At 42.9% G+C, this 17,417-nt stretch overlaps 1 protein-coding gene across 3 annotated transcripts; it reads left to right on the plus strand.

Annotated features, from left to right (window-relative positions):
• The first annotated feature begins 290 nt into the window (after positions 1 to 290).
• LOC118214651 (ETS translocation variant 5-like) lies at positions 291 to 11,574 on the plus strand. 3 transcript variants are annotated; one of them, XM_035394782.1, is made up of 13 exons: positions 291 to 486; positions 1,944 to 2,051; positions 2,388 to 2,478; positions 3,142 to 3,189; positions 4,407 to 4,457; positions 5,828 to 5,948; positions 6,198 to 6,485; positions 6,758 to 7,047; positions 8,435 to 8,497; positions 8,824 to 8,892; positions 9,173 to 9,342; positions 9,509 to 9,610; positions 9,748 to 11,574. In XM_035394782.1, exons 2-13 carry the CDS (start codon positions 2,001 to 2,003, stop codon positions 9,973 to 9,975), a joined length of 1,572 nt encoding a protein of 523 aa, XP_035250673.1. In that variant the 5' UTR covers positions 291 to 486; positions 1,944 to 2,000; the 3' UTR covers positions 9,976 to 11,574. The 3 variants fall into 3 exon arrangements, with proteins under 3 accessions (XP_035250673.1, XP_035250674.1, XP_035250672.1); XM_035394783.1 differs by having other exon boundaries at positions 1,944 to 2,045; positions 5,825 to 5,948; XM_035394781.1 differs by having other exon boundaries at positions 292 to 486; positions 5,825 to 5,948.
• Positions 11,575 to 17,417: the final 5,843 nt, after the last annotated feature.

Below are 17,417 nucleotides of genomic sequence, written 5' to 3' on the forward strand. Positions count from 1 at the left end.
AAACAGAACGACACTTTAATCGCATCAAACACAAATAATGTACTGTATTAAAATTACATGGACGCCTTGCCCTTTAAAGCCTGTGTGTGCGCTATGCTTGGGGACATATTTCTGAATGAAACCAGTCACGATAAAAGTATGCAAAATCAACGTCGTGATTGGTCTTCTAGCGATTAAGGCACGAGTCAGTAGGTTCCAAACATCCATTGGTTAATAATTTGAATATTATTAACTGTAAGCCAATGAGAGCGCAAAAAGCATGGCTCACTAGCCTTAGGGAAAACCCCGCACTTCATTGACAAAAGCTCATTCAGTATTTGAGGAGTCGAAGTGTGGTCAGTTAAGCCAACCGGAGAAAGGAGAATTGGAGTGTAGGAATAAACACATTAGCTCATCAGTGAGCAGAGACTTCGTGTTGATTTTCTCTGGAATTTATGAACATTCCGTTTTCGCAATAGACTCAGAGAACACACAAAGACCTGCGGGGTGAGTCTTGTTTTGTGAAAATAATCTGTGTTCTAAATCCGTAAATCCTCGTGAAACAATATGCCGACATTGATCAAGTTGACCAACTTGCAGCTGTAAATTTTAGCAACCATCAGCATTCAGCTAAAGCGAACGCCATTTTCTCTAGGTGAACATGTACGCTACTTTGGCAACCATTTTCTGCTTCTTTGCGTTAAATTGCAGTGTTTTTTGTATTTTAGGAAGAATGCATTGGACGGTGTTTTATGTAATCTATCGTGCATATATTTACTTTGTATATAATCAACGAGTTCAGTAGAAGCTTTGTCTGCTTCTGATTTATGAATGGAGGTAGATTTTTTTCTCCTCCCAGGGATCGAGTTTCACTTCATTGAGAAAAACAAGTGACGGATGGGACGGAGTTGTGGTTTCTCCCCCTTCTTTGAACAGAAGTTGTTTTCCATAAATTGTAACGCTTTACTGTGCTTAAATTACGACCTCTGATACAACCCGAGATTTTATTTATTGTTCAAACAAACAGCCAAATTGAGTCTTGCTCAGGAAAAGTTTAATTACACTAGGAATTTAACAGAGGTTAGTTTTTATAGGCTAATTTATAGTCCCTATTGAAGGGTTTCTTCTCAGTTACGACTTCTTAACTTGAAGTGCAAGTTCGGTGAATGGGCTACGCTGTAACTGGTTCTTATTCTAAATTGTTTTATTACTATAGCTTTATATGTTTAATTCAGCACTAGATCCCCCCCCCCCCCCCCCCCCCCCGTCTAATTGTCTCATATTTAAGAGTATTGCTGATGTGGGATGACCAACTCGTGATCAAGTTGAGCTACTGTATTCGTTAATGTAGTTCTTATTGAAGATTATGCGATTTCTATATGAAAGAAGCAGATGGATGGATTCTAGTTTGTTTGTAGGTTCGATTATATTTATGTTCTGTAATGCATCACCACCAAGGGCAACACCAAAGTGTCACAAGTCGATGGAGTATGCATTGACTTCGGCGTACATTTTCAGTTCGCATCTACTCGCACATACTCACAAACTGTTTACTGTGCTGTTTTAAAGTGATCAAAGTCCTCGTACGTATTTATGCTTGTATTGCATTTGGCTGTATCCTGTAGACATCCGATGGCAATAAAAAACGAAAAAAAAGAGACTAATAACATTTCCCCTGTACAGTCTGTTCTGCGTTTATAACTAGATGTGTAAGCACATAGTATACAGTTGGATAGCTGTCCCTATTGAAGGGTTGTGTCTGCCAGGTAATTGCCCGCTGGGTTCGAGATGCTTGCGACTGTTGCAAGGGACAGCAGATGGTGTTATGGCTCACGCGCCGAATCACCGCTTGTGAACCGTGTCCGAAGCCAGCTTTGCCCATGTGGAATGAAATGCAGATTTCTGGCTGGCATTTAGAAAGTGGGAATTTGCTCTCACATGCGGCATTTCTCTACATTCTGCAGAAAGAACAGGCTGACCTCAGCAAGATCCCCTCTGGGAAGCACAGAGGACAAGGCACCATGGATGGATTCTATGACCAACAAGTCCCCTTTTTGCCCTCCAGTGTAAGTGTAAGTATTAGTTTAGGTCCTAATCTTGCTTCCCACAGTGTAAGTCTTATTGTGGGTTTTATTTCAGTCCTCCCCATAATGTAACTATTGGTGTATGTTCCTTTCTTCCCCACACTCGATGCAAGTAATATGTACATCTGACAGAACACAGGTTATTAAATACTGCTTGATTCTTTAGCATATCTGTTCTTAATGGCTCATTATATGAAGCAATTCTAAGTGTTGTTTGGCTGAACCTTGTTGAATGTGTGTGATATCAGTGATACTCTCTCTAACCTTTTATTTTGTCTGGGGGGAAAGCATAATAATGCTTATCTCCCTCTGTCATTTTTGTAGGAGACCTCTTCTGTGGAGGAGATGTGCTGCAGACCAATCAGTGATAGAAAAAGAAAGTGTGTAGACATTGACCTCGCTCAGGACACAGAGGGTAATCACACCTATTTACGCTCAATCAGCCATTCTCATGATGGACCTGGCCCCCTGTAGACAAAACCCAACCCATTAACTGTGCTTGTGATATCTTTCCATGCCAGACCCATGACCTCATCAGTGCCCACAATCATTTCTGTACTGCAATGATTGTTGTAAAGCAATTTTTCTAAATTGAAATGGTGTTTATTGAATGTCTGGCTACAGAGTACTGTTACCATGGCTGCTGGTTATACCAACTGTGTATGTTGTGATGGTGATTTTTAAATATATTACTCCTATGTGGATACACCCCTTGCGCACCCACAAGACAGGGCACAACAATGCCTCAAAGATAGTTGCAAATCATTTACAGTAAGCATAGCATTCAAGGCAGAAAACTGGCATCTTGAATGCACCTTTGCTTGCAGTCTGATTTATTCGCTTTCCAAGACGCAATAGTGTTTAATATATTTATACTGTTCAAAGCTGTCTCTCAAATACTTATTCTGAGCAGTGCATTGAAGTATTAAAGTATGAATACTATTTCTTATGTTTAACATGTCTTCACTGTTTGTATTTGAGTGTATTGTACATGTATGTTTATTTTATCTGTTGATTACAATGATAATCATAATGCATCACAGTAATTTGTTGTTCCCTCCCATTCTCCCATCTGTAGAGCTCTTCCAGGACCTGAGTCAGCTGCAGGAAGTGTGGATCGCAGAAGGTGAGCTCTTTGCAGACATCATTGAGTGCAGTGATTTTTATAGTACAGATTTGTGCGGTTTAGACTTGATGTGTTGTTACAACCAACCTCTTCCCCTCCCTCATCTCTTGAATATTCAGTTTTTTATCATCCACACATTGTGAGCTGTCTTTTAAAAAATCTCTAATCTCTAATCTATACAATGGAAAAGATGTGGAATGGTTGAATTAATTGGATGGGGGTTGTCAAGGGGTTCATTCTGTTTTAGCATAGGCATTAGAAAATCCATGGTTGGGCCATGTCTGTCCAGCGCTGGCCTTCTGTCCTCAGCATCATGCTTTAAATGATCAAGCAGTTCTTGCAAGATGTTTTTTTCGTTAAGAAAACTAGGATTAATTTCAGTAGTTATCCCCATAAAATCCTTAAATATTTTATTTTGAACGTTGCATGCATTTTAAAGAGCATGCTTTTTTAAAGGAGATCATATCTGAAAAACACTCCTGATTAAGCATGACCCAATTCAATTAGAAGTTCAATTCAATTAAAAGTCTGTAGAGAGTATATGAAGGGTGGGAGGTTGGCTTAATGTTAAACCTGACCCTGGTGTTTACACTATTTTTACTTTCTCTAAACAATGGAGTACATTATAAATAAGCATCCATGCTGATGACTTGTGGATATCTGTGCGTTATTTATTTATAGGCAAAAATGCAGCCCACACTGTAAAAGTACAAACTCTGTAGACTCCTTCAGAAAAGCCACCCACAGTTTTTCTGAAAGAGGAAATAATATTTCCTGGCAAAGCATTTCTAAATCTACCACATAAGCGCCAGTGGTTCAGCATGCCTGCTTTGAATGCCAGTTGAACACCCTTTGGGACTCAGATTTCTGACTTTCTCCAAGTGGCTTTATAACTTTCATGCTTCAGTGAGAGGTACATTCTTAAATACAAAATGGCAGGCCCTAGGTGTCCTCCAAAAAGCTGTTTAGCTTTGAATCAGGTCAGCAGGCCAGTGGCCAGGGACTGACAATGTCTCAGCTTAGTTGGGATCAGTACACTTTCTCTGAAAGTGGTAAAACTGTGGAGAGCTGGCTGCTGGTGCTGTGAGTTATTGCCCACTAGTTTTGATTACAGAGTGCACGCAGTTTTGACTACACTGTGGACACAGTGTGTTGGGGTAAAAATACCACAGCCTGATAGGATGCTTCTCTTATTTGCATCACTTTGGTCTCCACAGCCCTGGTGCCTGATGACGAACAGTTTGTCCCAGATTTCCAGTTGGAGAACCGTGAGTACCTTGGATCCTTCACTGTATTATTTAAACAATGGGGAGCTGGGTGGAGGGGGGGTGGATTGGGAATGGTAAATGGTAAAATGGACTGCATTTATATAGCGCTTTTATCCAAAGCGCTTTACAATTGATGCCTCTCATTCGCCAGAGCAGTTAGGAGTTAGGGGTTAGGTGTCTTGCTCAAGGACACTTCGACATGCCCAGGGCGGGGTTTGAACCGGCAACCCTCCGACTGCCAGACAATCGGTCTTACCTCCTGAGCTATATCGCCCCGGGAAGTGGGGTGAGCCAGTTTTTAGTGTCAAGGACTCCACCAGGAGGTGGTGGGGTGGGTCCACATGAGTGTGTGTCTGCGTGCATGCATGTATGCATATTTAACTGCAGCATGTCTGCAGAAATAGCCCCATGTGCATGCAGGGGAAGACAATGTTTCAAGTGGCATGCTGAGAAATGGTTTCTGTGGTGGGATTTCAGAGATTTGAACAGCAGCTGCGCTGAGACTAGAGCACTGATTTGCTGGAGAAGTTAGTTTAGCTGCAGGGAAGCCACACAAACATTTCCCTCTTCAGAAGGAGGCCTGCACAGTAAACCCCTCTGCCCTGAGTGTGGTAGTGGCACGGCTGTGCTGCTGCCGTAGTGTGTGTGCTGGTGAAGAGCCTTTGTTTGTTTTCTGTGAGTGCATTTATGAACTGATCCGACCTGCACGGGCTAATGGGAACGTGCCTCGTCCTGATGCTGCCTCTTATTGCGGATCAGTTGTCAATGCAGCCATCTGCAGTTCTAATGCAAGACCTCAAAACCACTCTGCTACCACGCAAGCACACGCGCACTCACTTACCGACATGCACATACTCACTTGCTTGAACAGACATGCTCATGTACTTGCGCAAAACCGCACACATCGTTCTTCTGTATCTGGAGAGTTTTTTTCCCCCCATTCTGAGGTGAATTGGCCTCTTGACAATCCCCTGTAGGGCATCACATGAGTGCAGCCTCTAATCTCATCTCACGCTTGCATGCACATAAGCTGCTGGGGAGGAGTCTGCCCTCACCCCACCCACAGATCATCCTGATTGCAGCTCCCCCAGGTTTTCCACACTTTTCCGTAAAGATGGATGTGTATTTGTACGAGGTGTGGGTTTATAGGCAAGTTACTGTAGCCACCTGTTGGTGGCTTCTGCTACATACAGTACTCTTTAGCACTAATACTGCCACAGTTTGGTAGTACTGTGCCCATCCTTGCAGTGTAGGCCATTTGGTCATGCAGAATTATCTAGAGGAGCCTCTCATAGTGTGCAAGAAGTCTGAATCCCACACTGACTGTGTGGCTCTGAATACACATGCTCCTTCATTTGTTTCTGCAGCAGTTCTGCATGGTCCCCCGTCCACCAAGATCAAGCGAGAGCTGAGCCCCTCAGATGACCTGTCCCCCTGTGGGCGGGACCAGGCATCCACACCCTTTGGAGAGATGTGTCTCTACAGTTACAGGTGCGTCCTGGAACAAACCCTGCAATTCGTGATTATTTAGAAGCATTCATACACTGTCTCTCTGTATCCTAGTCACTCTATTTATTGTAACTATTACCAGCTACACCATTTTGCCACGTTCAGTTCAGACAGCAGACAGATGGTCAACCATAGAAATTATGTTGAAATTTTTCCCACTGTGCACCAATGAGATGGTGAGATGTTGTCTTGGCTACCTGTTACAACGTATCCCCATTCTTGTCTTTGCAGTGCCTATGACACAAAACCAGCCATTGGGTTTAGGCCATTGGCTTCACCCTCCACACCTGGCTTGACACCTGGCCCCTCCCACATGGCAGGCATGCACCCACTCCATGACCGGACCCCTCCCACGGGTCTTGCCCAGCCCCTGGCACATTGTCCCCTCCACAGGTTGAATGAGGCTCCAACCTCTGGGAACAGCCAGAGGGCCCTCCCCCCGAACAGCAAGACCCCGTCCTTTGCAGTGCCCTGCCCACCACTCAGTCGCCTAGCTACAGCCTATAGAAATGAGCACAGGTGAGTAGACCTACCCACCAGCTTTTTTAAGGATCTGCTCAGAAACGTGCTCTAAGCTTTCATCATTGAAGTGCTGGGATGAGACTCTCATATGGGGGGCTTGTTGCTGCCTTTGAATGGAGATCAACTGGATTATTTTGTTTGGCTGGGAAACCCATCGGTGTGCCACAAAACCCCCACAAAGCTACATATTTTTCCCCATAATGCTTTTGTTTCCAGTGGATAAAATGTGTGGGATTAATGAGACTGAAATGGAAAAATTCCTCCCCCAGGTTCCACAGACAACTCTCAGAGCCCTGTCTGGCATACCCTCCCTCCGAGACACCGAGGTGCTCCGCCTTCTCGACGCAGGCACCGCCCCACGCTGCGGCCCGTGATGGCCGACCACCCTATCATCGCCAAATGTCAGAGCCCCTTGTGCCCGTGCCCCCCAGAGGGTTTAAACAGGAGCTGCTGGAGCCCTGCCATGCCAAGCAGAATGCCCCTATCATGGCCCCTCCCCACACTGCCTTCCATCCCCCGCACATCAAACAGGAGCCCCAGGAGTTCTACTTTGACTCGGGTGAGTGACACACAGGGGTGGGACAGGGCCTCAAAGCCACACCCATAAATGAAGCCATTAAGGCCAACCAATCTCTGTGGCTGAAGCTGAGCAGCTCCATGTTAATGAATAGGTATTTGCCCCAAAATAAGGATGACCAGAGCACACAATGCCCAACAGCTCTTAGCACAATTAATGAACAGCATTAATAACAAATATCACATTCAATGAACAGCACTCAGAGCTATTGGCACATTTTATAAAGAAGGCCTTTTCACTTGTGTAAGGGGGAGGAGAGCAATAGTCAGCTCCTGCAGGAGAAATTAATAACATACCTTATTTTACTGTACAGAGTTCTCTCAGAGTATATGACATAGCAACTACTATTGCCATACATTACCACTAAGCCAGCAGTAAACCTATTTTGGGAAATTCACACTTCAGTTTAAGTGAGACAGAAAATCAGGACATCCATGCCTAAGATGGAGAATGATGATTATGTAATGATGATAATTGTTCAGATGGTCATAGAAGCTTCGTACCTCCTACACACACCCACACACGTGCACGTGTGCGCGCACACACAGGCACACACACAGTGGATTAACCTGCCCCCTCTTGTTCTGGTCTCTCTCTTCAGTCTTCTTTGTGGATAGAGTAGTGATGTAACTTTAAATCCGCTTAGCCTTCGACAGCCTTTAAATACCCACGTCAGCATAAAGGCCCAGAGTGTGTGTGTGTGTGAGCTTGTGCGTGTGTACATGTGTGTTTGTATGAACAGGCGTGCGCATGCCCCAGATTGCGTTTTTATATGTTAAACGGCGATGGAGGTTGGGGGGTAGAGAGGTCATTGATTCAGAGAGGCAGCTGGTAGGCCATTGATTGGAAAAGGCTGAAGGGGGAGGGACTTGTGGCCTCAGTGATATACATCTGCTGATTGGTGCGTACAACCCTTTGCAGTGTCCTATGGCAGTCTGCATGAAATGCTGAGGGGTTAGCGTGGGTGCTAGCCACCTCCTCCCAGATGTTGGGGCCCCTCCAGTCCTGCTGTTGCATCAGAGTATGTTGCGTAAGCACCGTTGCCTCTGCCATAAACTGGGCTTCTGAGGAAAAAGAACAAAATTCAATGGGCCATGAAAAACCTTGCGTGTATGAGGAAAATGTGCTTTTGGTGAGCTGTTATATTTGTGTGGCATGTGATGAAAATATAGGCTTCTGTGATTTAAGAGCATAATACAGTTGTCCAAGCTCTCAACCTTTTGATGAATGGGATAGAATGGGAGTAAAATCTGAAGACAAAAGGAAAAAAGGATTCCTCTGAGACTGAAATATCTGACTGAGGTTGTGTGAGAAGAGCAGAGAAAGCCCCATGCGCCTCCTTGATGGTCTGTCCTTTCTCGTTTTACAGAAGTGCCCAATTGTCAATCTTCATTTGGGAGAGCTGCCAACTTCTACCAGAGCAGCCACAACCGTAAGTGACACAATGCGGGGAAATGATGCATACATTCAGGGATCTCATCTGGGTTTGGATATCACAGGGAACATAATTACTGTGACATTTAGATTGGCCTGAAGGATTAAAACACAATGCAGGGCATGATCCAGAGGACAGATCTGATCTGTATCTGATTCCACTAAGTTTTTCTGTGTAGGATGTCTTGCATCAGGCAGAGTTATGCAAGGGGCCTGTAACTTATTTTATTTTATTTATTTTTTTTACTGTTGTTGGAAACGGCCTCTCAGTGGGAAAATGCTTTCCAACAATCCTCTGACTTGCCTCCCCCCTTACATTTGCAGGTTTTGGCTTTGACAGAGAGTCTCCCCCCTACTATGACGACGCCAGTGTGGTTCCTGAGAAGCTGGAAGGTACATGCGACACAGGGCTGCCCAAACTACTGCTGCTCAGGCTTCTGGGCCGACCTTTAATCTGGCTTTCCACAATAAAAACACAGCAATAACTGAACCCGGAAAACCACTTTAATCAGTGCTGAGATGGTTCCACATGCAATGCGGGCCAGCACACTTGCTGTACCAGCCACCTCAGATCAGCACAGTGATATTTACTATTGCTGTTTACTATTGCTATTCTCAGTCCTGTGTCTGCGCAGTACTGACAGTCTTCCTCTGCTTCCCTCTCCCCACACAGTGAAAGTGAAGCAGGAGCCTGGTGTGTACCGTGACAGCGCCCCCTTCCAGCGGCGGGGCTCTCTACAGCTCTGGCAGTTCCTGGTCACTCTGCTGGACGACCCCACTAATGGCCATTGTATCACCTGGACTGGCCGAGGCATGGAGTTCAAACTCATTGATCCAGAGGAGGTCAGTGCTTTTGATCTTTCACTCTTAAATTGACTTGGTCTTTCTCCTGGTTTTTGTTGAACACAAAACTTGCAAAGTGTTTGCATCTGTATCTGTGTACTGAGTACGTGTCTGCAGCCAAGTGATTGTGTGAGACTGTTACCGATTGTTCTTTATTGTCTTTTAGGTGGCCCGTCGTTGGGGGCTGCAGAAGAACCGGCCAGCCATGAACTACGATAAGCTGAGTCGCTCCCTGCGCTACTACTATGAGAAGGGCATTATGCAGAAGGTACAGCAGAGTTAATTGTGACATCATGTAGAAGCTACAGATAGCATGAACAGACGTTTCTGTGATGTTAGCGGCACAGTAGAGACACAGTGCAGTACAGTGATGCCTTTCTCCTTCTCCATGTCTGCATTTCTCAGGTGGCTGGGGAGAGGTATGTCTATAAGTTTGTGTGCGAGCCGGAGGCGCTCATCTCTATGACGCTCGCTGACAGCCAGAAACCCAGAATGAAGCCTGACCCCGACGCTGTACCCAGCGAGGACAACACCCTTCCCCTCGCCCGCTACGACGACAGCGCCCCCTTTCTGCCAGACGCCAGGGAGCAGTTCCTCACAGGACTCTCATTCCCTGATGGCTATGTGTACTGACGCCACCCTCCTGACAGGGAGACCCGATGCCCTGTGTTGTCTCCTATCCCCTAAACCCAAGAGCAGCTCCCAGATTTACACATGGGACCAAGGAGGTAGTGACAGACTGGGCGCCAATAGCTCTACTTCCTGCTGGAAAAGGGAGGGAGTGGTCTCTGTTGCTATGGGGAACGGAGGTGAGGGGCTTCAGAGGGCTGGTTCTTACAGCACTGGAAGTCTGACACTTTGCTGTGTGGACAGCAAGAACTGTAGCTAACTATCTGTACTGACAATCTCTTTCTTAAAAAATTGAGCTTATAAAATGAGAATCTTAGAAAAAATTCAGTGCTATTCTATAGTTGCCGTTTTGGTCACCAGTTATTTTTGATTCTTCTTTACAGAAAACAATATAAAACGAATTATACGAAACCGAAATTTAAAAAAGGGCTTTATTTAGCAAAAAAAAATTAAAAATAATAATTTTGATCTGTATATTCCTTTGTTGAGGAACTGATCTGCAAAAGTGTATTTACTGTAAATATGGCTTGTATGTAATGAAACCTTTGTGTGGGTTATACCACTCCACCAGAACATGCTTTTATGTATGAGCTGTAATGTACTGGGGCTTTTGATTTCATCTGTAATTATATTGTATTTTCTCACTCCAGTTATTACTAAACGTAGGTTTTTAAGGAACCTGAAAACCACATGCTAAGCCTTCCTTTTTAATCTCGATATATTGTACTACATTACAGCATGACCACCCCCCCACCCCCAGACACACGTTTCAGCTTCACTCAAAGCATGACGCTCCATTTCATAAGCTGTAAGCTCTCAAATTTACACTGTCTGAAGCAACATCAGAGCATGAATCTTCACCTCCTGAACTGTCAACTTGGCTGAAGTCACACCCTCTAAAGCTCAATGGGATTTTTTTCTTAGACTGTTCTCCACACAGATCCAATGCAGGTATTGGCACTACACCTCTATGGCCGTTAGAGGGTGCTGCAACAGTCTGTTTCTTGATTCTTTTCAGCTCTTGAGTAACGAAACTCAAGAGGGATGTTTATGAGAAATGCTAAGGTATAGGTTATGAAAGTTTTTTTGTGTTTTGTAGGAAAATTTTATTCTGTATTTGGAGTAGTGTTTGACTGCACTCCAGAGGGGTGGAGCAGCGCATGCTGAATGACCCCCCCACAGCTCCACCCCCCTGCTGCCCTCTGCATGGTGCATTCACACCAGCAGCAGCCTGTCTGCTCACTGTCCTGCAGAAAAACTATCATTCGTTTTCAGGACAAAGTCAAACTGATTTTTCTCCTCCCCAATGTCTGCATTGCTTTGATTGTATATTCTGGATAATTCTGCCTCTTATAGATGCATCTTTTCATCTCGCCCCATACGATTACAGGAAAGTGACAATAATTACAGCTTCTGCTGAGTGAAGGGTGGGGCCTTGCTTGAAGTATTGTATGTTGATGGGCATCACCTGTGGTTGAAAGATGCATATTGTATGAACTCCAGATTGAATGAAAGTCTGTGGCATGCCTCACCCTTCATAAGGAGCAATGAACTCTGCTGAGTTTCCTGTACTGCGTACAATAAACTCTCCCCTCTGCTTCATTTTCAGTGTCATTTGCAGTTTTACTTCAAATCTGACACAGCAGGATCACTTTATGACAGGATGCACACATTACTGAAGGGTAATTTTCAGACAATTTAGAAGATCTAACAAGGTTAGTGTATGATATAAGGTAGATGAGGTACAACATGATCAGTTTGACAGCACGTAGCACGTACAGCAGAGTCTTTATGACAATTCAGATGGTGTTTATGGCATGCCCTGGTGTTCCTTATATGGCCCGCAGCACCAAGTTTCTGGGTAGTAGCTTGCCAAATTAATAATAATAATAATAATATAAATGCTTTAAAAACAGAACATTATTTTAATTTTATGTACAATAGAATCATTACAATCACAAATGACCATTGATCAATCACAATTGATTTAAAGTCTTCCTTGCCTTGCTGATACACCACACCTAACTGCTGTGAATTATTGTTCGATTGTGGATGACATCAAAAAATGCTTGGAGGTTGACTGCAATAGTGTCAAACAATGTGAATTATATGTTAAAAGCATATGTCAGAAGACTTTTTGCCAAACACAGTGCATTTAACTTGTAATGCCCTCATTGTGGTTGCAGCACCAGTGATGTGGGGTGGGAGGGGTGGTTGGGTTGGAAAACCCCCACAGACATCTAAAATGTGCAATGCATTAAACATTTTGCAATGAAGAATTCTTTCCACGTGTTCTAAAACATCTTCCTGTTTTTCAATGCTTCTAGCCACTACAGCCCATGTAGAGAATCTTTTCAAGGCTGACAAACTAAGGGAAAGCATCACTCTGGAATGCCAGGCTCGATGGATTGAGTTTTCTCTCAGACCACAGCTGAGGATGTTGGGCTGAGATGGCTAGGGTTAATTAACTAATTACTTTATCAAGCTTGATTATTGTGGTGGTGGAATGAGGATAATTGTTTCACACATGGCTTGACAAAAAGGTAATTTTCCTCTTTTTGGCAGAGGAGTCCACAAGTCCATGTGAGAAAACAAGCAGATACAGACTGGTGGTCCGACACATAATCAGTTATATTTCCTAAGATACCTTAAACCTCTTATGAATCTTCATCCAGCATTTCATAATGGACTTCTACCTCTGCCTAGCCAGTATGTATTCCAAAACTGAAGGTAAGTTGTATTTAGTAGTCTTTGTCCATACTACTAAATACAACTTGCCTTCAGTTGTGGAATACCATATTTAAGCTCTGAATCTATCATTAAATGGATTCTGAGAAAACATCTCATGGAAATATAATGGAAATATATACCATATCCCCAACTGTAGACAATAGTTATAGGCTATCGGAGAGCTTTTGTAGAGAGGTGCAATCTATGCCTGTTTGAGAGCAATAGCAGAGCGATAGGAACAACATCTAGAGAAGCATGTGTGAACAAAAGAGGAGACTGGGGAAAAAGATGAGAAGAGATTGGTTGAAAAAAAGGGGATGGGACAGAGTCTGGATCACACTTTACTTTAATAATGTAATAAATTATGAAGGGGAGAGCAGGCAACTCAACCCGTCGAGCTCTGGCATTTGTTACGGTTTTCTAGTAGCAGATGGGACACATCAGAAGGGGGAGGGTTAGGAGGGAGGAAAAGGTAAGAAAACAATAAGGGTTTCTTGGTAAATGCTACTTTAGCACCTGTAATTGATGCAGAAATGATGCACAGGGGTGACTTGTAGAGGGTAAGCTATGCCTCCACTTGTGCTTGGTGGGGGCAGGGGTGGGCAGAGGGATGGGGAGGTTAATGGAGATGGAATGGAGAAGAAAATAAAATATGCATCTGACAGTTGGAAAGGAGAGACAGTGGTGGGTCATGAAAAGAAACTATGTTAAGTTTATTCCATGCTTTTTCCAGCCACTGTACAAGATGGAACGGAAAAATGGAAGAGAAGTAGGTCTACACCAGCAATCCCCCCCCCCCCCCCCCCCCCCCGTGTGGTCAGAGGAAATCCATGATGTCAGTGAGTGTCGGGATCCAGATGAACAGGAGAGAGATATCATGTATGCAGGGTGTCCAAGTCCAGCAGCTGGATCGAGTTAACTGATATGCACGTAGACATGGAGGCCCCGCCCCTGGTAGGATGAGTGAAAGCCAGCGGCTGTGCGTGACTCACATTTTTATATAAACTGTGGGAGTCTCCCCACCCAACAAGGGTACCACCTTCAGCTTGGCACACAACACAGGAAGTGATGTCATAGAACAACAGCACCATAAAAACAGCAGGGAACAAAAGCTCCCTTATCCTCTCCTCCACCAGACTTGTGTCATTTTAAGTGGGTTAATTATGCCATGACTACCCTGCCTTGGAAAATTTAAGGAACTCCTATAAAGTTTGGGAAGATTGTATCCATATTGATGACAATTTGTCTGCCTCTCTGTTTTGAGCTTTGATCTAAACAAGTACTGTTGTTTAAGGGTTTTCTATCTGTCTGCCAGTCAGTTAGAAATATTATTTATATTTATATTTGACTATTTCAGAAACGAGGAGACTGACAGAGTGACCAACACTGACTATTCATTACATTAAAAGTTTAATTGTAGTCTTTGGACACCTTTGCACAGATGCAATATCTAATTAATGCAGTTCTAAGTTCGAACTGCACAAGAAGAGTATGGTTTTTTTATCAGGGGTGGGCAAAGAGGCTTTATTTGTTTCTGAAATTTATACCAACTTCTGCTCTTAATAAGGTAGACTTTCATTTTAATAAAACGTAGTCATGAATCACGGCTGCAAGCTTTTTTTTTTACGCCCCAATATGAAATCTATTATTATGGTCCAATCTATGAATGCAAACCAGCATGTACAAACCTAATAATTATCTAATTGAGCCAGGAAAACAAAACCTCCATACACAGTGGCATTTCTAGGAATGGTTCTAGCCTGGTTTATATTACGGTTTTAATATCTGAAAACTTCCATACTATTGTAGGAAATTAAAATAATTCAAGTATCAGCTGTTAAGTGTGAAAGACTGTAGAGGAGGCCAGAACTTGCCCTTCAACCAAACACCACTAAGTGTAAATTAATTTTGCTTGATTAATGAGTGCAAATTTGCTATATAATCTGTACCTATTTCATTTTAACTGCATGCCAAAGATAAGGCAGACAAATTTAAGCAAATCCATTTCTTTACAAAGTACCATGTATGTTTTTTTTACCAGAGCAAACCTAGCAAACAAACTGGAAAATCTTTACTTTTTCATCAGTATTTTAACTGCAGAATCTGCAAGTATTTACTAATGCTCATGTTGTCCAGATGTCTAGGTTGCAGCCACAGAGAACAAAGAGTACATTTATCCACAAGCTGAAACAAGAAAGAGAGCTGAAAACCATATGCTTTCTAATTAACTGCTGAATGTTATTCAAGCAAAATAAGTGAAGATGTGAGAGTGCTCCATGACGTTCTAACCACTGGACTGGGGGTTTCATTATCTCAAAAATAATGGACCCTTCATTATTTATGCCTAGGCTAAGTTTAAGACACACAGACAAAATACGATTGAGTGAGAGCATTTAGGCAAGAAAACGATTAAGCTCAATTCTTCTGTTTGGATTCAATTAATGACGGACATCTGAGCAACTTGTGGGTAGCTGTTACTTCTCAGGATTCATGATTACTGGTCATTGTCCGTTTATTCCAATTAATTCAAAACGTAAATCCGTAAATCCGCACTTGTTGTACGTCGCTCTGGATAAGAGCGTCTGCTAAATGCCTATAATGTAATGTAATAATGTAAATTCGAGAAACCCCTCGCATATAGCAACTGTGACGTTTTTTAAGGAAAGTTGTCAGTGGCAACTGCCGTTTCTCTTACACGTGCGCTAATAAAACTGAGTGGGTAAAGTAACCTAGCATTGTGACAAAGGAAAACGCTGAAAATTCGGTTACTTTACACTTGGTCGTCTGCTGTCGAAATTTCGCCGGTTTTAGCATATCGTAACTTGGCGGACAGCTATCCGATGACAGTCTCTTTGTAGCCTGTAAGATTGTATTTAGCATTCATTAGATGGCTTTACAGCTCTCTGGATTGTCATTCGCAAGTGTTATAGCATAGGCCTAATTCTCAGAAACTGCAGGACAGCTTAATATTTTTGCCAGACCAACGGAGGGATGCGACTGACGCTGTGTCATTCTCACAGCTGTTCGCCTCTGTATTGGCTCGTTTCCCGGCATTCAGAGCCAGGCATATTCCGGGGTATGGTGTAGCCTATTTTAATTGAAAAAAGTCAAGCGAACCAGAGAGGCCAAGCGAAATCACTTTGTTCTTCGAAAAACAAACAAACAAACAAACAAACAAACAAACAAAAAAAACAAAAAAAACCCATAAGTGTGTCTGAGGTCGCAAAGGGAAAAACAATGTAGGGCTGTTAGTAATTACCCACAAGTAGGTCTCTGATGAAGTATATTCCCGTCAGTGTGAGCAGGCCTATATCCTTGATTTTGCTTGAATGACGCCTTGCTTTAATTTATAATATTGCACATTATTTTAAACGTTTAACTTTGCCATTCTGTAAGCTAGGCTATACTGCTTTGAGATAAAATGAATTATTATTAGTAGTAGGAGGAGTAATATTAGCATTATTATTATCATTTGGTCATGATACACACTAGCCTAATTTTGGCCATATGTTAAAAAAAATGTATCAAAAGTAAAATACAGTAGGCCATTTTGTATTTTGACAATACTATATACATTTCCTGAAAGCCATATTGTGAGGGTGGGGAAGTGTTAACGACCACACGCAACTAATTCAAAAAGGGGGTTTCTTTAACTTACCACCGAAGTGAAAACCACTAGGCCTAGGTCTCAGTAAGAGACTTGAGGAAGGGGTAACGAAAAGAACTCAACTCCTAAGGGAGAATATCCTAACACAAAATGTCTCGGCAGGAGAACGAAGCTAAGGCGTAAGGAGTGAGTGAACTTTAGAAAGACTGCGGTGCAGTCTGAAGAAAAACAAAAGAAAATGGTGCCTCTTAAATGAGGCGTTTAAGGAAAATAAAGAATTAAAGCTAGGTGACTAGTAGGACAGGTGTCTTACTACTAGTCAAAACAAAAGCTAAATTCAAAAATCCTATACCTTTTTCTTACCACCGTTTCTCTAAGAGAGCTTTTCTCTATACTGGCTTTTGTGTACGTAAATACACACTAAAGCGAAGAACAGATCTCACGTGAGCATATATAAGCTCTCTCAATCAGGTGCAAACAATCGGTCGTAATCAAAAGCAATCACGGAGCACCCTCAGGCGGTCCTGAAGATTACCACACTCAGTTATCTGAAACAGCATTCAGTTTCCCCAACAGGGATACTGAGTATCCGATTAGCACGAAACGGCGTCGATTAGTTAACCCACGACGCCGCACAGCAAACGGAATAAGGAACCATGACAACTGGACCTACATTTAGGCTAACAGTAAATTGTAATAGGGCCACATTTTTTCATGTTATAATTTTGGGACTTGAGTTTTGGGAAAACTATTGTCTGTTTATCAATGATGCAAGTCATAAACAAATTTAGTTTGGTTAAATATTGATGCTGACCATCAAGCATTTATAAACATCGTCAGCTGCCAGCTAGCTAGTTGGCTATTTACTACAGTAGCAGTTCGCATCGTTTTAACGTTTCATGTTCCGCTTGCAGTGCCGACCCGATTTGTTCATTTTTCTATCATCTATCACTACGTTTACATTCCATTTTAGTGCATGTAGACCTCTTACTATGATTTCTTCAGGCTTTTTGAAACTGCATGTCATGTGGAAGTTGATGATCCCAGATGAAACCATGCTACCACGAACACTGGCATGTTTCTGAGCATAGCCACTTATGGAAATAAC

This window comes from Anguilla anguilla, chromosome 15 (genome assembly GCF_013347855.1).
Source record: "Anguilla anguilla isolate fAngAng1 chromosome 15, fAngAng1.pri, whole genome shotgun sequence".
In the NCBI taxonomy this organism is placed as follows: domain Eukaryota; kingdom Metazoa; phylum Chordata; class Actinopteri; order Anguilliformes; family Anguillidae; genus Anguilla; species Anguilla anguilla.